At 52.8% G+C, this 21,896-nt stretch overlaps 1 protein-coding gene across 1 annotated transcript in view; it reads right to left on the reverse strand.

Annotated features, from left to right (window-relative positions):
* EPHA8 (EPH receptor A8) overlaps positions 1 to 20,652 on the reverse strand; it is a 44,903-nt gene extending 24,251 nt beyond the window's left edge. Inside the window, exons 1-2 of the mRNA XM_068658572.1 lie at positions 20,459 to 20,652; positions 6,787 to 6,851 (exon numbers count right to left, since the gene is read on the reverse strand). Of these exons, the coding sequence (XP_068514673.1) occupies positions 6,787 to 6,851; positions 20,459 to 20,543 (150 nt within the window). The 5' untranslated portion in view covers positions 20,544 to 20,652. The remainder of the gene's footprint in view (positions 1 to 6,786; positions 6,852 to 20,458) is intronic.
* Between the last annotated feature and the right edge of the window lie 1,244 nt (positions 20,653 to 21,896).

Consider the following 21,896-nt stretch of genomic DNA (forward strand, 5'->3'; position numbering starts at 1 on the left):
CCTTGCTACATGGCCACCAGCACTGCAGGGACATGGGGGCAGGGGGAACTCACACCTACAGAGTGCAAGAGGCATTGAAAAGACTTATCAAAAATATCTGTAAGACACTGCTTCCTTCTCCCTTCTCATATAGGGAATGCCTTCCTCATTTAACCCCCTTGACCTGTGCTTCCCATGGAGGAGGCCTTCTGGTGACTTCTGCTAGTGCTGGGGTGATCAGAGCAGTTGTTTCAGTGATGTACATCTTCAAAACTCCCCCAGCATCTCACCTCTAGGAGAAAACCCCACTTCTCACTCCTAACGAGCTCAAAGCAGCCTGAAAAAGGCAGCAGTACCAGGTGCAGACCTCAACAAAAACTTGTTCAGAGGGGAGTACGCTGGCAAAGGATGTGAAAGTCAAGCCACTGCCAGGAGAAAAAAAAAGGATTTCTGGTTCTTTTAAAAAATTCATCTCCTGAATTTCAGAAATGCCTGAGATCGTTCAGGCACAACCTGGCTGGTAGATCACCCAGGACCTGTTCTGTACCCCAGCACACAGTCAGACAACACGGAAAGGGGCCAGGATACCTGCTCGGCCCTGCTGGAGGCACAAGCTGTGCCTGTGAACAACAACCCTTGCACGGCCCTGCCATGCGCTGCGGCACTGCGGAGGGTGTGGAGATCGTTGTCACAATTAATTGAGCACAAATTAACACAGCATCTGTTTCCTGTCTTTTCCCTGCCGAGTCCCCGGGGAAATGAGGCAGAACCGCACATGGGAGGAGGCGCACGGGGCGCAGGCATTGCTGAGAGCAGCAGCGGGGATGCTCCCCACATTGCACCAGCAAAACCAGTGGGGCTCATGGCTCTCCAGCAGTGCCTGACAAGGGGGTAAGAAGAGGTTACTGTGTGCACTGAAATGCCTTGGTGCCCAGTTGGTGCCTTGTCTTGGGGTCTCCAGCACCATCAGCCATTCACTTCTATTCCAAATCTGCCCAAGGAGATGGTGTTCGTGACCATGGTGTTTGTGACCATGGTGTTCGTGACCATGGTGTCCCATGTGGTGCTGCTGGAACTGGAACCTTCCTCACCACCAGCAGAGAGCAGGGAGCTAAACGCCCATCTCCAAGCACCACCCCAGGGTTGAAAACGCAGAGAGTTTGCATCTGCAGCATCACTCTTTCAAATGTTGTGTTTGTTTTCGCATTGTCTGGACTGCCAGCTTGTGCTTTGGGTCGTACACAGCACCGTGGGATCCCAGCCTGAGAAGGGCCAGGCCTACGTGGCAATGCTCTGCCCCCAGTGGAAACATGGAGGGAGGCCTGGAAGCCATGGGCCCAGATGTGGCTACAAGGCAACGTCAGTCCCACAAGCTCTGCCAGGACCTGCCAGGCAGGCAGAGCGATTTGGGATGGAAAGACCCGCTTCAGGAGTCCCATGACTTGAAGAGGTTTCCTCTTCAGCTTTTAAAGCGAGCTCCTTCCCAGGCCGAGGGGTCTCCATCAGCCTGCAGCAGCCTGGTGCTGGTGACGCCATGGGCCCTGTGCATGCTCCCGGCCTCCCACCCCGCCGGCATCCTCCAGCTCTCAGCTGCCAGTTTGAAGCAGCTTTTATTAAACCAAGCTTAGCCCGGCCCCCATCACTGCGATAAGATCCCCTAGCGAGACGGAAATGAGGACATCATAATTAACGTGGTGAGCACACGCGTGTGTGTGTGCTGGGGGGGGGGGTATGACTACATCTGTATTCAGGGGCCTGCCTAATAGTTTAAATTAAAGTCAACGCATGTTTAAAAAAAATACCAGATTATGAAAGGCAAAAGATGCAAACACCAGATATCTGGGTGGCTGAGCAAGGTCTTAGAAGTCTCCCAGGGCCTTTACACTGCAGCGGAGTGGGGAGGAGGAGGAGAAGCAGAGGGGTACAAGCATGCAAGGAGGGGCTGCATCCCCTGGGAGAAGGAGCTCGGCCTCTTGCCACCCCAGCTGTGCCCACTCCTCATCCAGAAAAAGACAAGGGTTGAAGCCTCCAGGGCCCTGGGACAGCTTTCGGGAGGGACACAGAGTCTTCCTGACATTGCAAAGCTGCCAGCAGGATATCCCTTTGTCCCAAGAGCAAGCACTGAACTGTGGCATTCCCTGGGAGCTGCTGAGTCCCTTGCACTACTGTCACGGGGAGAGAAAAAAGAGAAGGACATTATTGCAGCTATAAATCATTAGACGGGGGGTGTTAATGGAGATAATCCCATGAAATCACTCACTGCTATGGCTAAGGAGGGATTTGTTTGGCAGCTAACTACCCTAAGCTTCACTGCAGGTGATTAACTCCTGGTAGTGACCAACGTCTGGGGAATTAACAATAACGCAACATTTACTGAACAAGCACCAGGAGATGAGCTTTTATCTCAATTACTTGTTTAAATCTTTATTTCCCAATGTTCCATTCTTACCCAATTCTTTTTTAAAGAAAATGTGGTTTGCCGCAGCTATAGCGTGATGGTATTCCACCGGGCAGAGAGGCTCTGGATTGGAAAAGAAACCCATGGAAATGATGCAAGGACACCAAAGGGACAGAGGACAGAAGATTTAGTCCCAGGCAGTTGGGAGAGCCCCAATACCTTTTGGTGCTCCTAGGAGGCAGCCAGGACACTGGATGGGGATCTAAATAGCATGTACACAGCACAGCCCGGACTGAAGCCCTGGTGAGCAAGGTGAGCTCAGAGCAATGGGACGCCCTGCTCCAAGCACTGTGACAGAGTTGGCAGTCACACCTTGTCTGTCAAAGCCACACGCTAGCTGTTGGCTGCAGGACCAGAGTCAGGCTCTCTTCCTGGATGTTTTAGCAGACAGACCAAGGCCTCACCCTCAGAAACATCCCCTTCTGCATACAGTTTGCAAACTGTTCAGTCCCAGGGAGTTCAGAGCAGTGCCTTACATCAGCATGAAATCCCCATCCATGATGTGCAAACACTGCTGAGAGACCATCCTACAGGCAGAAATGTGCTGTCTGTGCTCCCAGCTGGTTATTTAAGTAAAGGCTGTGGGGGTGCTGGAAGGGGCGGCAGGGAAGTCAGGGCTGTATGGGGGGCTTTCTCCGGCACTCAAGGTGCTTCCACTATAATTAGCTTTTGCAAGGCATCATTCAAGCTCCTTAGATATCCTGTGTCTGAGCAAAATCATTTCCTGTTTGACTTTGTAAATCAAAGTAGACGATACAATAATTATTAATAATATGTTGACTTATCTCATCAGCATTTTAATTAGTCAGTAGAAAAGCAATTTGCAAAGGGGCCGATCAGGCTCCCTCTGATCCAGCGGGTCACGTGCCAAGCAAGGAGAGGGGAAAGAAGGGCACTGGGGCACTGGGGCATTTTGCTGGAGAGAGCTGGCAAAGCAGAGGCACAGAAGGGACGGAGGCAGCCTCTTTGACAGCAGCGATAAGAGTCTGATTTTCAATGCAAAGGGAATTGTTCTGGGGACGGAGTGGGCTGCAAAGCTCCTGGGAGCCCTTTGAAGTCATAATTGAGAGGAGCCGCAGCCTGCAGGATGGGGATGCTCCCCGTGACCCTTCCGCTCACTGCACGTGTCTTGGCATAGAGGTGAGGGGGGACGCAATTAAACCTCTGAGCAGCTATTACAGCCAATTACCCCTCAGTCAATTAACTGGCAAGAGGAAATGTCAAAACAGGCCGTGCATGCCTCCCTGATGGCTTGACACTCCCCAGGGCCAGCAGTGCTGCTGACCCTCAGCTGTGCCCAGCGCTACGAGCCCCCTGCTCTTCTGCCCCTGCTGGCCACAGCCAACCAGAGAGGAAAATCCTTCCTGTAAGGTAGGTTCATCTTGCTCACACATGTGATGAAAACATTGGGACTTCACAAGCTGTCGCTGTGAAGTTTAACTGCAGCATGTTTCCAGTTACGCACTTCTGATGCTTTGGACCTGTGCACCAGGATCTCTGTGTCCAGAAGAGGAAACCTCTCCTGAAATGTCCAGGAACCCCAGAAAAGCATGACAGGACCTGCAGGTACCAGGAAAGCAAGCTGTAAAACATTAAGGACAGAGCTAGCTGTCACAGGACCCCTTCTTAAGCCTCTCAGGAGTGGGACTGGGGCTCTGTGCTGTGATTCTGTGATTCTGTGATTCTGTGATCTGTGCTGTTCAGTGCCAAGCCAACACCCAGGCAGAGTTACTCACCTCCCCACTGCCACCTGTGTGGTGACAGGGCTCACACAGAACAGGAGAAAGAAGTGGGTAAAGCAAACGCAAGTTTGCCTTCAGCCAGGGAGCCAGAGCCAGCAATGCCACCCGTTGGTGGGAGGTTGCTGTGACAGGTGTCTCTTTGTCCCTGGACAGAGCAGAGACTCTGCAGGGAAATCCCAAAACCCGAGGAGATCTGCACACTCAAGCACCCAGCTCAAGCAGGACAGCCAGCAAGGAAGGGTAGCACTGGGGGAGCACTGCCACTTCTTTTCCAGCAGGAGTAACTGAATTAAGGACGTGACAGCAAAAAGAAGGGACCCCAAGCAAAACGTGGCTTCGCAGTTCACCATCTCCACACCAGACCAGCAGCTGGGCTCAGCCCAGGGCTGCCAGAGGTGCAGGACATCACAGTGGGCAGGGGACAGTCTCAGGGACACCAGAGGTGAGTCTGGGCTGCTCCTGAGGTGCTGACAAGCAAACTCAGGCCCTTTCCCAGAGCAGAGATCAGGCCAGGCTTGGACACAGGTGGTGCCAAGCTACCGAGCCCGAATCACCCAGCCTCTCTCCCTGAACCCAAACCCTGCTGCAAGGGCACCTCAGGATGCAGACAAATCATTGGCACTGGCAGCGGGTGCCCCACAGCAGTAAACCATCCTGCCTCCTTCTGTGGTGATGGCAGCTGGTTCCAAGTGCGAATTTACTACCCAAAAAGCATCTGGAGCTGAAGGACCAGCAGGAGGGTAAAAGAATGAGATGTTCTTTCAAGATGATGCAGTGCAATGGCCCATGGAGAAAGAACCGGGCCAGACAAATGTTCAGAGAAGCCATTAAAACATCGAGCTGGAAAAAATACGCAAAGTTGTTTGTGCAAGAATCAAAACCCAGGCACACTCCTAGAAGGTGTTCAGGTCAGTTTTCACATACCTGTATGCTCATCGTCTCCACAAAAAGGTCATGAATTGGGCAAAAGCACAGGGTAAGTGAAAAGTGGAGTTACCCCATGGCTCACCTAGGACTTGTAGGAGGACACAAAACCACAAGATGGCCAGGAGGTGGTTTAAGATTGGTGTTTTTTACTGCAGCATTCCATGGGAGAGAAAAGCTTAGGCACTATACAAGACTATTATTATTATTTTATTTTTTTTTTTACATCCAGTATTATCAGTTGGTAATAAACATCACCAAAATGCTGACTTCAGATATGAGTTAGCATTCAGAAGTTGCTGTTAAAGGGCTGCTGGGCATCTGCTGCAGTGCGAGTGAGCAGCATAGCAGCAACTGCCCTGCAAGCCAGCCCCAGCACCCTACGGTTACACACTCCCACGTGCCCACACGTCCCCAGGAGGCCTATGCCAGCCAGCTCAGGCAAATTCCTTGCCAATGCCAGCCTGTGCGTGAGCGCCCGGAGGACAACAGCTCCACCACCCAAGCAAAGGCAGAGCAGGATTCGGGGGCTGGCAACCAAAGCTGAGCAAATCCCCACAGCGGTGGGTTTTTAACAACGACCTTTTAACGTGTTGGAAGGACTCACTATGGGGTGTGGAGGATTTACCACCGCTGGCAATTTGGAATCAAGGACAAATTTTCTAAAAGCTAGGCTTTTCTCAAATGTGAGCTAACTGACGTGTGAAGGCCTGTATTTATGCAGGAGATTACATCACGTTAGCTCCGTGGTCCCCTCTGACCCTAGATCTATGAATCTATTATGTTTCCAAGACAGTCATAATTGCAACAGCTAACTGCTAAAATTAGAGCGGAGTTAATGATTTAATTTATTTACATATATGATAATGTCTGATATAAATCTCATCATTGTTATTATTATGAACTCACAGTTCTGATCACTCCTCCTCAAACAGACAGCACAAGGACTGAAAGTCTCAAGCAACAGATCAATGAAAATGATTAGAAGCCTGGAAAGATTTCTGTAGGAGGCGGAATTGAAAAGATTAGCACCATTTAGTTCAGAGAGCGGATGAAAAAGAGTGGATGTGAAAAATCAACGCAACAGCAAAAGCTAGGAAGGCACCCCGACTTCGCACATTTTGTGTATGCAGTAAGCCACGCTATGCCTTGCAGTTGGTCCTGTGTGTATTTATGGAATTTCTTCTGTTCACTAAATCAATGAGAAAAAAAATTAAAAATCCTTACAACCAGGCCACTTCCATCCGAAACTCACATTTACAATTTGAAGAAAGCTGCTGTAGAAAACCTGGCCATGGAAATGCAAGCGAAGGGAACGTGTGGGGAGGATCCAGCCAGCATAGATGGCAGGCTGGCTTCACCTAGGATGGAGTGACTGGCTCAGCATTCCTCCTGGCCATGCCGTGGGGCTATGCTTTTATATATCCATTCCCAATAAGAAATCAGAGCTTGTTCAGAGCTTCCCAGTCATTTTGGGCTGTTCCTCCTGGTGCCTCCCCAGTACAGCAAGGAACAGGAGGCTTCTCAGCGTGACTGCTCACTGAGCAACCCAACTTTGGAGTTTCCTAGGGGCAGAAAATCCCTTAGAGCTCAGGGTCAGGTGGCAACCTGGTTCATCCACCCTGCCAGCGGTCACCCATCCTCCTATTGTCCCCCACATGCCAACAACCACTTCATACTTACCCCGTGTGAGGGATAAGTCAGCCAGCCCCAGTCCCCTGGGATCGTTGACGTGTCTAGCAAGTTCACTGGAAAACACAGGAACAAAACACCGCATTAGAAAGCTTGCACTCCACCCCCTAAAGCAAGGAACCAAACCTCCACAACGTGCCAGTCCTTGCACCCCGATTGTGCCTTGTACACATTGTGAGGCTGAGACACCTTCTCGTTACTGGCAGGGACCTGCTTGGCTGCAGCTCATCAGCAAATGGTGTTCCCAGAGCTGCTGGGCTGGGGCTGTACCTGTACCAGCAGTACGACGAAGTGGTGTGCCCTTTTGGAGAAGAGGGGGCTGCAAACAATAGGTTAAATATGTTGTAGAGCAGAGAGGAGCTGGAGAAACAAAATACAAGAATCAGGTTGTCCACCAGGTCCACCCTCGGCCAGTGCCCACACAACTGGGCCATCCTTTCTCATTGCGACACTGCTCTACTGGTGGCTCTGCTGAGCTCTTTCGTCTCATTTCCCTCCTGGCAGAACTCGTTTGAAGTTTTTTGCTTCAGCAGCCACTGTAATTGCACACATAGTGCCTGCCTCCGGCACAAAGGGACCCCCCTGCAATCCCGGCTGACACTGCACTGGGGACCACGGGAGAAGGACTGCGTGAGGAGGCCCATCAAAGCCAGCCCTTCAAAAGCCCTGCTGCCACCAGGAGCCCAGCGTAACGAGGAGACACGAGGCGAGGGAAATGGTTTCAGCAGGGGAACACTCAAGGATGACTTTGAGCATGTTCAGGAGCTTCCCACTGAGACCCATGTGGTGTCGGCAGGGGGAGGACAGTGGGGCACCACGGCTTGGCTGCATGCATGGTGTGTGCTGCCCCTGAATGCCATCTGCTCTGTCTGACACCTGTGAGCCCCACACCCAGGTTCTCCAGTATCAGGCAAAGGAAACTTCATCTCTGCCTTGTAACACCCTGAGCCTACTCCAGCCCTTTCATACACCTGGTCAGACCTGGTCCAGAGGAGGGCCACAAGGATGACCAGAGGGCTGGAGCAACTCTCCTATGAGGAGAGGCTGAGAGAGGTGGAGATGTTCAGCCTAGAGAAGAGAAGGCTCTGGAGAAACCCTATAGTGGCTTTATACAGGGGGCCTACAGTCCCTGGAGAGGAACTCGGGCAGTCCCTGGAGAGATCTGGTGATCTCTCTCGGACCAAGAAGTTCTTTAAGGTCCCTTCCAACCCAAACCACTCTCTGGTTCCATGCAAAGTGCTTCCAAGACCCACGACCTTGCTTAGCTCTTGGTGAAGGAGACAAGGCCCCAGCTCCAGGCTGCAGACCTGGAGGGAGCAGAGGCTCAGGAGCGGGTGCCAGTGAGGTGCCCCATCTCCTGAAAGTGAGTGCAGCGGGTGCAGACCACAGATGAGCCTTGCCGTCCCTTCCCCAGCACCAGCTCCACCAGCTCCAGAGCCCACCAGTGCCTCCAGCTTCCCCAGAGCTCCCTGCCCTGTGGCCACCCAGCAAGGCCAGGCCCAGGCTGGGCACCATGTCCCTCCTGGCTGTCCCTCCGGCCCTCCTGAGGGCATTCAGTGGGGCTGCCAGGCCATGGCTCAGCTGCACCCCAGTCTCTGGAAGGAATATGGTCTCGGCAGCCTGTCGTGGGGGGACAGGGCACGTCGGGGCAGCAGCTCCAGCCCCAGCTCCGTGTGAAGCGGGCCCCAGCAGCTGGAGGAACGGGTGCCACTTTCATTTACTATTACCAGGCAGGGAAGGAAAGGGGGGAGAAAGAAGCAGGGACGTGAGCTGGCTGTGAAACACCCGGACGTCATGCTCCTGACAGAGCAGATTAGGAGCTTTTGAGGCATTTATTAATGTTAGCAGAACAATTTGAAAGAATTTCCAGGGTTTCTTGTGTGACTTCATTGGCCCAACAGCAGGCCAAGCCCCTCCGCTCGCTGCAAGGCGCTGCTCCAACTGCTAGAGAGGCCCCTTGCCCTCAGCACGGCGTAATTACCTCGGAGATCTCAAATCCATTTTTATTTGTTATTGTTAATCTGAAGATTTTCTGCCTATTTTCCCTGGGTAATTCGCCCAGCGGGAGCCTGGGCCGCGGAGTTTCCCCGCTCACAGCGCCGGAGCACGGTGCCGGCGACCCTCAGCGGGCTGGCCACATTTGCAGCCCTGCTCCCCACCGGGGTCTCTGCACCCCCTTTCCCACGCCATGACACACAGAGGTAGGCACGGCTGAGCCTCACTGCAGAAAGGGATCTCCAGGCAGTGCCAGGAGCCTGCACAAGCAGGAGAGCACACCGCCGTGGAGGGATGCTCGCCAGGCTCCTCGGCGCGGCGCTGCGTGGGTGCTAGCGAGCCCTGAGGCTCTGGGACAGAGCCACGCAGACCCAGCTCGCCTGCTGCCGCTTCTGGAGCTGGTTAGCAGCACCCCGTCCCATAGCGTGGGTCGTTTGGCTGTCACCCAGCCTCACGCACAGGAAGGAGCTGCCTCTTTTCAGGTGCTTCGATGCAAAAACAGCTACACGGGCACTCAGTCCCTGCCATGCTCCTGTGGAGTGGATTACTCGTGCCTCTTTGCAGAAAGAGGGATAAAATAAATATCGCTTTTATTCCTTGGGAAGTGGTTCAGCCAAGTGCACAGGAGTCCCACACATTAAGCCCACTGCAGTGGGCATTGCACAAATACAAAGGGACTCCCTGTCCTGGAGCTCTTGCATTAAGTTACTGTAAAGCAAACATATCTGTGCACATCAAGAACCGCCTAGCATCACTGTCACACGCCATGCTCGGATATGGGGAGGTCAATACTCCACTGGTACAAGAGCAAGTGAACTCTTAGACAAGCATGTCGCTGCCACATGCCACAGCTCACACATGACAGCAGGAACGCCACACACTGCTTTTGACACTTGAAGCGTGGTCCCTGCCCGGAGCACCACAGGGAGCTGTGCCATGGTCCTCCTGGTGCTGAGCTCCATCCCGAACTACAGAGCTTGTGCCAGGGGAATGGCTTGCTCAGTTGGCAGAGGCATTCTCAGCAGAGAAGCACGCCCTTAGCAGCTCCCCATGTGGACTCCTTCCCAAATCCCAACTGCCCATTCAGGGAAAGGCCCCAGACCCAAATAAACGTGGCACTTTTGCCTTCCCATAGGAGCCTGGACGGCACACACTCCGGGTTGCCCCAGGAGGCTGACCTGCTAAAGGGAACCCGCTGCCCTGCAAGCACCAAGAGCCCCAACCAGCACCCAGCAGGTGACGTCCCGGCTTGTGTCGCTTCCCTGCGTGCAGAAGCAGCTCACCCTTGGTGCAGGAGCACAAGCAAGATTGCCACAAAGGACTCCTTTCAGACTAAATATTTCTCAGAAAATGTGCCGGTTTGGGAGACCTCTATCCTACAGCTGGGTAATTCTGTTTGATGTTATGGACTGTCTGCACGTATCAGTCTCAAACTGCAAGCTCCATTTTTTTTTTCCTGAGCACCATTTTGATTTTCACTATTCTGTGCCTTGGCTTTGACTCGCCGTATTGAGCCAAAACACCAGGAGGTGTCAGGGGGAATTCTCGCACTGATGGAATAGCTGTCAAGCCTGATTGCCCATTCAAATGGAAGCACCTAAGGAGCAAGCAGGTTGCTTCCCCAGTGCAAACTGGACTCCGGAGCTGGAGCCTCGTGCAAGGGAGCCCTACTTGCTCCTTGGAAAAGTTGTGCCATGTAATGTTGTGTGATTAATGCACGTTACAACCCCACACATGCAAATTATGCAGGAGTCAAAGAATAGATACGTGTATATGTATGTGTATGTGTATATATATTTATTTATACCGTCATCTTCATTTACATACATATCTGCATCCATATTTGTATCCATATTTATATCTCCCAAATTCTAACCACCGCTTGAGATGAGCGAGGAAGCCGAGGCAGAGACCGGCACCCAGGGAACGTGCATTTTGCCTCGGTCGTTTTGCATCTCTTGTGCTGCTTAAAGAGGGAGCACTCGGAAATCCTTCTCAACATTTGGGCTGGTGACCACAGGTCCTGCAGGGACACGTTATGTCCCAGTACATCCAGCAGTCCCAGTGCAAGAGCTGCACTGGGGGAGCTGCTGCTGAGGGGAGGCTGAGACCCGCAGCCTGCCTGGGGGTGCGCAGAGGGATCAGGGCACGGGGAGGGGGTGGCACGCCGGGGACTCAGCCTCCACAGATCAGTGGGGGACCAAAGAGGGCTCTGAGCTCCCTCGCTAATAGTTAACCCGCTCCAGCCCTCACTCTAATTACTCCACCGTCTCCCTCCCAGGCGGCAGGCTTTGTAGCGCAGGCGTGGGGAGGAAGGGTCAGTGGGAGCAGCCCCGTTCCCTTGGGCTTCAGTTCCTCTCCATCACAACTTCAAAGGCCTCCCAAGATTCACAGCAAGGCTCTTCCCCCCTCCCCGCCACAACGCCTTTTGCATCGATAATTAAACTCTTCGCAGCACGGTGAGTTGCTCCTGCTCTCTGCCACCCGACGACCGGTGGGCTCAGCCTGCACAGCCCCACACGGGTCCGCCTGCCCCACACCACCCCACAGCCACAGCCTGCTCAGTGGGGGCACAAGGCAGGAAGGGATAACCTCAGCGGGGAGAATAACCTCAGCGGGGAGAGCCACAGGGCTCTGGGAAAGGGGCAGGGAGAGGCTCCCTGGCAGGAGGGGAACAAGAGCCAGCGGCATTCATTTCCCATAATCTCACACAGGACTTTGAAGGGGCAGGTGGGGCCAGGACGGGTCAGCTATTTGTATCCCACCAATTAATCCACCAGCCTGCTGAATAGCCAGCTGTGACCTTCCCAAAATTGGGAGGGGAGGGGGCAAAACCGCACGACAAAATCCGTGCCTTACTTCCTCAGTGCATCGGGGGGAGATGGGACGGGATGCTTCGCTTTCAGGCTCCCCCTTCCCAGCACAGCAGTCACCGGCCGGCACAGGAGGCAGCACCAGGGCAGTGCTTTGTGCCGGACACGGGTGGGTTTTGAGAAGCAGCCGCTTGTCCACGAGGCTGCATGCACGGAGGGCACAGCAGCGAGGATGCTCACACCAGGAACCTGCTGGCTCCACTGCCCAGAGAGGAAATTTAGGTAAATATAAAAGATGTCACCAAATCCATCAAGAACACGGGATTTCCGCATTTCTGGAAATGCCAGCAGCAGGCTGAAAAAAAAATATATATATATATATATAAAAGAAAAATGTTCAAACTATTGTTATGAAAAAGCAGTGCTGGTTTTGGATGTGCCCTAGTTCTTATCTCAGGATTTCTTGTCAGACCTATGGATTATTGCTGTGAACTTCCTGTATTTAATTTTATATAATTTTTTTTACTGCATCAGGAGCAATAATGCCCATAAGGACTAGCCCAGAGGGTCACCCCTTTTCAATATACCAGGAGCAGGAAATACTTTGATGTAGGAAGAAAGCTTGTTTGTTCAATCAGTGCTAACAAAAAGCCACAGCTCAGGTTTTAAAAATAAAATGATCAACCTGATCCTTCCAGACCCTGCGTGATATCACGTAAAATAATGCACAGTGCAAAAGCATAATCTGTGGTAGGACTGAGATGTCATGAAATAATATATATATATATATGAAATAAAAAAGAATCAAAATAAAACACTAAAAATAAAGTATTTCCAAGGCTAAAAATCTTGAAATTCAAGGGCAGCTTTTTTTTTCCCAGAAAAAAAAAAAAAAAATCAAACATCAAAAAATAACAACAACAAAAAAATGTTCTCTCTCAAAAATATAGGTGAGAAAATATAGACATAAAATGATCACATTTCTTACTCGGTTTGAGACTCCTGATGCTCGTGTGCAGTGGGACACCGGGGCTAATTGGGCACGCTGGCTTAGGCAACCCAAATTAAAGCACCGCCGGCGCTCTGGCAGCAGCGTGCGTCCCAGCCTCACGGCACACACCGTGCAGCAGCAGCGTACACGGTGCACAGCCAGAGCCGGGCAGAAATAACCCAGAAATGTTAGAAAATGTTAGAAAATGCAGGCTGGTGTGGGGCCCGAGGATGGACTGTAGAGAGGCAGATCCAGCACCGAGGCTCAGCGCAAGGTGGGGGGCACACGTCTGCTTGTGCCTCCCTGCTCCCAGGAGCTGTGCCGGTGGGGAAGGAGCTGCTGCAGGCCTGAGGGGCGGCTGGACTTGTTGTAATTCAGGGCAGAAGACTGAGGAGGAGGTGGAAAGGCTCTGGGGATGGGGGTGAGAAAGGTCAGGGAGGCAAAGGACTCCATGGAAACACCCGATGTGAGCGAGGGGAAGGAGCGGGACCGTGGCACGGCTGGGAGCGGGCAGGCACTGGGAGAGCGGCTGCGGCTCAAGGGTCCCCACAGCATCCTCTGCAGACAGCCCGGGGATGGCTCTGCAAGCCCCAAGTCCCCAGATCTGGACTTAGCCATGGGATTCCTGTGAGCCACCTCCACCACAGTGTCCCCAGCTCAGTGCACGGCAGAGAGCACGGCCCTCGGCTGGCAGAAGGAAGCCTGTACCCTGCTAAATCAATCCGTCCAGCCCCATTGGGCACCCCACCACCCCATAAAGCAAAAGGTCTTGCCCTGTAGTCACACCTACAGAGCTCTCCCCCCCCCAAAAAAAAAACAACAATGACCTCTAAAGACAGCATCTTGAATCTTGGCCTGACCGGCGTCCCCAAATCCAGGAGCTAGAAGGTCACAGCTCTGCACCGGCTTTTCACCAGGCTGCAGTCTGAGATAGCAGCTCAGGGACAGGCTGCACATCTCAAACCACCAGTAATAAAGTGTCATGAGCACCTTTAAAAATTATACAAAAATTATACACCTTTTCAGCCCGCTGTAATCAAAATCTATGTGATGCTCATGGAAACAGGAGCTTTTCCAGAGGGGTTTGTGTCGCTGGATCCTTTGAGGTCCCCACATCAGTCCTGACTTGCCCTTCTCTTCTCTCACCTATGCTGGGTAGGACAAAACAGCTCCTTGTCCCAGAGCAGCTCAGCACTCTGTCTGTACACCACAAGCCATCTCCTGCCTGTTTGGGGTTTTGCACTGTCCCCATTTCTTACCCCAAAAGGGGACTCCTGCAGTGTCACGCAGCCACTTCCCGCGCTGCCCGGTGACCGACCTTACGCACAGCCTGCTCTCCCCTTTCGGCAGGAAGGCTGGGCTTTTGAAACTGGGCAATTTCAATCTGGAAGTCACAGAATAGCGGAAGGGCTGTGGGGTTTGATTTTCAGCCCTGTGGGGGTCTGTGTTACACCCCCTCTGACAGACAGAGCCACATTGAAAGTCAGATCAGGTTTCTCAGGGTCTTGTCCAGTCAAGCATTCAAAGTCTCCCGGATGGAGATTTTTGGCCACAGCCTCTCCAGAACCCTGCTCCAGCACTTTGAAAAAATAATAAAAATAATAAAATAATAAGAAGTAAATGGGAATGCCCTCAGTTGAGTGGACTTGGCCCTGCACACTCAGCCCGAGTCCATCAGCAGAACAAATCCTGCAGCATCCTGAAGCAGACACCCTGCTCGTCCCGCTGACTCCTACATCCCAGCAGTCCTGACAAAGACTTGAGGTTTATCTTCCCTGGAGGATTCCCGAAGAAAATGTGATTTTTTTTGCAAACGTGCTCACTTACCTGAATTACTTGAACAGTTTTCAGATGGCAGTATTTCAGGCTGTCAGATGCTTTTCTCTGATTTCTCTGAGGAAATTTACTTTCACATTCCTTGGCTACCCTAAACCACGCTTAGCTGTTTGTAAACTGATGAGTTTATTTAAGCAAGTTAACTTCTTTAATGTCAATTACTTTGTTCTTTTAAAAATACCTTTCTAAATTTAACCATTTTCAAGGACAAAAATATGAACCCTAAAAATGTTTGAGCAGACGGTCTGTCTGTCTCATGCTGCCCATCATGAAATATTGTGAGAGTCTAAAATTTGTAGAGGAAAATTTCCTAATGCAACAGATCCCACATCTGAGGAAAGACATCAGTATCAAGCTTCGTTATAGAGGTGAATTTATCACCGGACTCGAAATTTGTGGTTGCCTCTGTCCAGCAATTGCTGCCTGCACAGCACAAGGTGGATGCTGTTAAGACTCCCAATATTTTAAATGTGAGAATCCAGATTTGCAGCAGAGAACACAGGCAAAACCCTAATGCTGGAGGAAAAACCTCTGAGAGAGGAACTTGCAGAGCCTGATCTCCTTGGCTTGCTGCAACGAGGAGTGCGAGGGACCCTGGTCACACCGTGTGCTTTCAAGGAGAAAGCACGGGCTGCAAGGGGCTTTTTAATCTCACAGGAAAATCCTAACAAGAATAAATGGCTCGAAGGTGAAGCCAGACCAATTTGTATTAGGGAAAAAAGGGGCCCAGTTTTTTAACACGGAGGCTGATAAGCCATTGGAACAAATTACTAAGGGTGGCGATGCTTCTGCCTTCACTGATGCCTTTAGATAAATGTCTGATACTTTCCTGGGCCAAACACGATTCATTAGGCTTTATTGGTGTGACTGTACCTGGTCCAGAAAGGATTATGCCCTTTAGGTGGTTATTTATGACCTCAGGTACCACACATCTTTGTAAGCAGCACGTGGGATTTTTGTGTGTTTGTGTTTTGAAGGAAACACACCTGCGTGATCCCGCCGCTCACTTTTGAACAACCAGGGCTGAAGGGGTTAATTTTTTCTCGGGGTCAGAAGAGCAGTTTTGAGCACTGGTCATGCTAACAGCCCGGGTTAGGAGCACGAACTATCAAAAACTGTCAGGGTATGAATAGAGTTATCATATGAATGGATTTGCTCTGGAGATAAAGGGAGTGCTGAAAGCTGCCAGCGAGGCGAGCGGAGGCGAGCAGGGACAAGTGAAACACAGAAACCAACCAAACAAAGAGCAGAGGTGTTGGGATGTTGGGATAAAACCAGGAGCCCTGTGTGCCCAGCACACATCAGTCCCAGCAGGTCTCCCTCTTCCCTGACTGAGGGGCTCTGGGCATTCGTTTGTTGCTTTTTTTTTTTTTTTTCCTTTTAGGTAAAATCTCATTTTCTAATAATTTTTCAGTAATCAAAAATAAAATAAATAAAATAAGACATAAAATGAAATGAAATAAAATGAAATGAAATAAAATAAAATAAATAAAATAAAATAAAATAAAATAAAATAAAATAAAATAAAATAAAATAAAATAAAATAAAACAAAACTTAAACAAAACCAAAACAAAAATAAAACAAAACAGAAAGTTCCTTTGTCCCTCTAAGTAATCAATCAGCTTTTCTGCTGTACTTACATTAGGATTCATCAGATCTATTTCCGCCTTCACCAAAATGGGTTCCCATTTATTTTCACTGTAAATAAACCCCTAGGAATTCAGGAAACAAGTATTCAAGGATGGGAAAAAAAAAGAAGCTCACAAAGTAGGCTCGTTCTGTGTGCATTCCATTATTTTCCTGAAAATTTAGGGATTTGCTTTCCAGAATTTTCGTAAGCTATTATTGTGAGAAGAACATAAATGAAGGTGAGACCAGAAACATATTCCCCACGAGCCCACCTACAGTCATGCGAGTATTTGCTTCACACCAGTGTTTTGTGAGCAAACAAAAAATCACACGCCCCAAAATATCATTATTTCTAAACAGAACTGAAATCAACTCCCCACTTCAAACCGGTGCTTCTCCACAGCCTCCACCACCGAAAGTTCCTGTACCAAAACCCTTTTGTTTGCTCTCACCACGGAAGAAGGCTTTCCACCACTGCAAAAAGCCATTTCCTCTGCCTTTCCGAGCGGTGCTGAGCCCACAGCCCCAACTCCGGCACTGCTGCTGCCGGGCTAGCAAAGGAGCCTTGAATAAATACGCGGATGAGTTTTACCTCTTTTTTCTGTTTGAGCAGAGGGGCAATTAATGAGATTACAATCGAGAGATTAGCAGGGGAGATTGGCACCAGCCCCGCTCTGTGCTGCGCGCCAGCCCCTGCGTCGGCAGCGAGGGAAGGCGCTGGGTTTTCCCGAGGACCCTGATGCTCTCGCGCATCCCATCCCTGCTGTGGGGAGGAACAAAAACACCCCAGCACCGGCCCCGTGGCCTGGTGAAAAGACGGACATCCCCGTGTCGGTGTCTCGGCACCTTCCCCTGCGCATCTCCCACCGCTGCCCCAGACTTTGCAGCAGCGAGGTGTCCCCTCTCACCTGCTCCACCACCACTGGTAAGGCTCTCAGTTAAGCATGGCCTCTTTGGCTATTTTCACAAATCCCAAATCCCACATTTTTTTTTATTTTTTATTTTTTCCCTAATTGTCCCCTTTTTTTTTCTTTCCCTGCCCAAAGGCCACATTTCGGGTACCTCGGCCATTTCAGAGGCGATGCTATTCCCTCCCTTTCCTCCCCGCTTAGCCCTTTCCCCTCGCTTCTCATCTGCCCCAGCCCTTCCTGCGTGCTCCAAAAATCCAGGAGCGATGCCTGCAGGTCCCCCCGCCGGGTGCTGCAGCATCTCCTCTGCAGTGCCTGCACCAGCTGAGAGGCAAAGGAGAGCCGAGCCGAGCTGAGCCGAGCCAGGCCGAGCCAGGCACAGCGGCTTGGAGCAGACCCCAGCCCAGCAGCAGGATGCGAAATGCCATTTTCTAGCAGAAAACACCCTCTTGTCACACGCGTGCTGAGCCCAAAATGCGGTAAATTCTGCTAATTTGATTTTGTTTCAATACAGCAAAGATATTTCACATTTTATTATTTAACTTCAGGAAGTCACATAAAATATCCGCGTGAATACTTGTGCTGTGCAACTCAGTGTATATACTGCCAATATTTTAGTCTATCACACTATTGCCATAATATTGAAAATAACTAAAATAATTTTATTTTTTTTTTTATCTCTGTGCTCCAATGCAATTTAATAATTTTAAACACTTTTTTTTTTTTTCAATGCTCCCAAAGAAAATATTCCATATCCTGCGGATTTCCCCCTCTCTAGGAAATATCTGCGGTTTGGCTTTCAATGCATTTTGCAATGGCTGCCGCACCGAAATGTGGGCATTTCCCACAGAACGGCGATCCCCTTTTACCACCAGCTCCCATTGCCAGGGTACCCACTGAAAAAAAAAAAAAAAAAAAAAAAAAAGGGACAAATATAAGCTCAAAACATTTTGGAAAAAAAAATAATAATTTTTCAGGAAAGAGAAGGGCATTGGGAACTCTTGGAAGGGAAAGAAAATCAAGGCAGTTTCTGCAAGTTAGCGCACATCTCAGCGTACCAATTGCCACCCAACACGGGCACACAGAGCACAGCACACGCCGGCCTTCCCTTTGCTTTGCAGCTGTAAAATTTTGCACCCTGCAGATTGTACACAAGCACGGGGTGTGTTGGGGTGCACAGGAGGAAGCAGCCCCCGCCTGCCGTGGCCATGGCCAGCATTGCAGCCAACATATTTGTGCCCAGGGCAGCAAAGCCTTGGGCTGGGCAGCCTTGGGTTTGTGCTGTGACCTCCCCACGTCCCCATTGCCAGCCCTGTGTTAGCCCAGCAGTGGCCCTGGTGCTGGTGTCTTTGTCCACCCATCCGCGGGGTGCTGGGGATCCCAAGGCCACCTCCCCGGCTTTTCTCCGCCCGTAGGGCCAAGCCCAGCGGACGCCAAACTGCACCACGCTGCTATGGGGCTGCAGAGGGTCAGGCATCCTTGGGGCAGTGGAGGGAATGCCCCTGGCTTTCTGCCGGGCTCCATGCCTCATCCTGACACCGCCACAGCCCGGAGCCATCCTGCTGCATCTTCCACACCGCCTGGCTCACCCCATGCCCCATGCATCCCCCTTCCTCTTCCCACGGCTAGAGTCTAGCTTTCCTTTCCAAATGTCTTGCAGAAAGCCCAGGTCTTTCGCAGCCAGGGGCGCACAGACAGCAGCCCGGGGCCCAGCTGCCCCTGTAGGTGCTGTAAAACCCACGCCAGCAGCCAGTGATCTCCCTTATAGGCAGGAGGGGCAGCCTGTGTGTGTTACAGGAGGCACTGTCCCCTCTCAGAGCACAGCCGCAGGCCGAGCTGAACCACACAGCCCCAGCGCAGGCCTGCGCTCTGCTATTCTGCATCTCTGGGCTTTGCCCCTTTTTTGGGGCAGGCACAGGGACAGGAACAAGAGCAAGGCAAGCCAGAACAGCCCAGGAGGTTGTACCCAGACATCAGAAGGATGATGGCAACTTGTTCTTCTCCTCTGCATACCGGCCTCCTGCATCCTACAGAGAGCTGAATTTCCAGCTCCCCTCTCTGCTCCCTTCACCACCCAAGGAAGGAGGAAAGCAAGAAGCCATTGGCCTCTCATATTCTGCCCATTCCCGGGGCTGGCCGAGCTCAGGCTGGCCGCTGCTCCCCTCGGAGCACTGCAGCTCCCCGTGCCAGTGCCAGGAGGCTGAGGGAGCGCAGGATCCAGCCCGGTAGGAGCGTCCTGCACCACCGCCAGCCCTGGGCCAGGGGCACGAGGCAGCTGCCATGGTGTGGAGTAGGGGCTCAGGGGGGCCAGGATCCCCTCCTCCCCCCACAAAGCTATCCCCCAGCAGTGAGAGCCCGATGTAGACCGCACAAGGGCAGGAAAGGAGCAGGAGTGCCAGGACGTGGGCAGCTGGCAGAAAAGGGGGTTGGCACCAGCAGGTAGCTAGAAACCATCAGTACAGGTAAGGAAGGCAAGATGGGTGGGAGGGGAGGAAGGAATACACATGGGGAGATGGCAGCAGGAGCAGGAGCAGAGCCCGGCTGGGTGCCACAAAGGGCACGAGGCAGCCCGTGGGCCTCGGCGTGCCAGGAGGGCCGCAGGGAGCAGGAGGGACACCGCGGGTAGGGACGCCAGCACCGGGGCTCGCTGCGGAGGGCTGCGCCGTGCTGGCCGTGGCTCTCAGGCGTAGCAGGAGGGAGGAAGGATGCTGCTGCCGGTGCCAAGGACACGCTCAGGAGTGGGAACAGCAGATCTCCGGGTGATGAAGATCAGCAGCCCCGGGAAGCAGTCACACCGCTGCCAGCACGGAAGGAGACAAGCAAAGGGCTGACAGGCCACGGGAACGGCGCTGCCAAAGCTGAGGGGGCCCGAGCCGCAGGAGCAGGGCTGAGCAACCAGCACGGGCTGGCCCCGAGCACGGGTGTGGGCCTGTCAGTGCTGACACAGACGCTGGGAGAGGATCCTTGCCTCCCTGCTTCCCACTTCAGAAGTTTACAGCCCTTTCCCTCAGGACAGTTCGCCACCCGAGTGCCCTCCCAGCTCCCGCACCCTCCGTACGGCCCTGCCGTGCCCACCCGCTCACGGTGCCGCAGCTGCACCGCCAGCACGTACGCCCGAGCTGCCTCCATGGAGGTGACCATGGCTGAGCTGGCTCCTGTGGCCTGGTCCCCTCCACAGCCACCCCCGCGCGTTGCAGCAGAGCCCTTCCAGGGGAGGACAGGCAGAGCGGGCAGGTGCTGCTGCAGAGATCGAGTCCTCTTGCCCAGGCTTCGAAGTTTAGCCTCTGTGCAAAAAGCTCTGGGATTAGCAAACTCGGGCAGGCAGGAGCCCGGAGCTCGGCTCCCCCGCGAGCAGGGAGAACTAAGCCCAGCAAAGTGAGCTTCTCCTGCCCGCAAACCCCTGACGACACATCCGAACACCCCAGCCCTATCGCTCCTCGGTGTCCCTCCCAACGCTGCCCCGTCACACCAAGGCCACCCCACTCCCTACCTTCACTGGTGGTGGCAGACAGGCAGGCAGCCAAGGCGATGATGATGGAGAGCGAGGACGTCAGATCCCCCTGCGCCCATGCCATGGTCTGGCGGGGCCACCGGCTGCGGGATGGGGCAGCTGGGGTTGTCCTGGCACCTTTTTTGCCAGCGAGCGCCCGGAGCTACAGCACACGGCGGCTCATGCACAGGCACTTTGCGCACATTGCTCGCATCCACACAGGCGAGCGGCTCGGCGGGGAGGGCGCAGCCTGCCTGTCACTGCTCGCAAGCCAATGGGGTGGGTGGGCTCTGCAGCGAGCCCCCCTTCCTGCTCCACACGCACACATGCTGTACCCAGCCGGAGCATCCCAAATGCTGGCTCTGTTCGCCGGCCATCCTCTTTTCCTCCCTCCCTCGTCATGCTGTGCTTGCTGCTGAGCAGCCCCTGCGCTGCTCCTGCTCCCCGTCGCTCTTTTCTGCTCCTGTCCTGCTGCTGTCAGAGCCGAACCGCCAGCCTGCGCCGTGGCCCAGCGCTGCAGCTGCTCCCTGTCCTGGCCCAGCCTGCAGGATGGTGGCTCCAGCCTCCTCTCCCAGGCTGTGGGGACAGAGAGGAGAAGCTCTGAGGTTTCTCCCCCCCGGCCAGCAAAATGGGATGCATGTGCTCGGTTATAGTCACACGTGGAGGGAAACGGGGTTGCCCTTCAGTCCTGGTGCACCCAGAGGATGAGACCCCGTGGCAAGTATTCCTCTCACATTTTTGGGTCAGGGAGATGGGCAGCATCCCTACCTCGGTGCCTTTCAGGACACATTGTCCTGGGCCAGGGACCCCTGCGCATCCATGGGAGCAGGGGACGGCACAGCCAGGGCTGACAGCACCCAGCCTGATTATAACCAATTAGGCACATGAGACAGGGTCATCTTCTTCAAAAGCAGATCCTGGGGGACACAGACCCCCACAATTTCCTCACCAAGGTGGGCCAGGCCAGGCTGTGTGTAAGAGGACCCTGCATGGGGGTCCCTCAAGCACTGAGCATCCCCCCTGCAGAAGAAGCCTCTGCCTCCTTCCCATTTGGAGATGCCAAGGCAGGTGAGTACCCTGCCCAGCATTTAACACTCAGCGTCTGTCGACAGCATGAATGCTTCCCCTCCTGAGTGCTGACCAACACCTGCCCACGATTACCACAGGTGCTGACCCCCACCTATGGCACCTGAGGTGTTATTTACTCTTAGGTGTGCTCGTGGCTGGGTAGACCGAAGTGTGATGGCAGCTCAGGAAAAGGCATGTGAGGAAAGATGGATTTCCCCCTCTCTCAAGCGTCAGCCCAGGTCTGACCTATCTCTTGAACAAGATCTCCCCCCTACATGTCTACAGACTTACTTAAGGGCTTCAGGGAGGACTCAGAGTGGTCACAAGCCCTCCACCTACCTACACCGTCTTCCCCCTGGGCCAAACTCAT

The sequence above is a fragment of the Anas acuta genome, chromosome 22, assembly GCF_963932015.1.
Source record: "Anas acuta chromosome 22, bAnaAcu1.1, whole genome shotgun sequence".
Taxonomy (NCBI): Eukaryota; Metazoa; Chordata; class Aves; order Anseriformes; family Anatidae; genus Anas; species Anas acuta.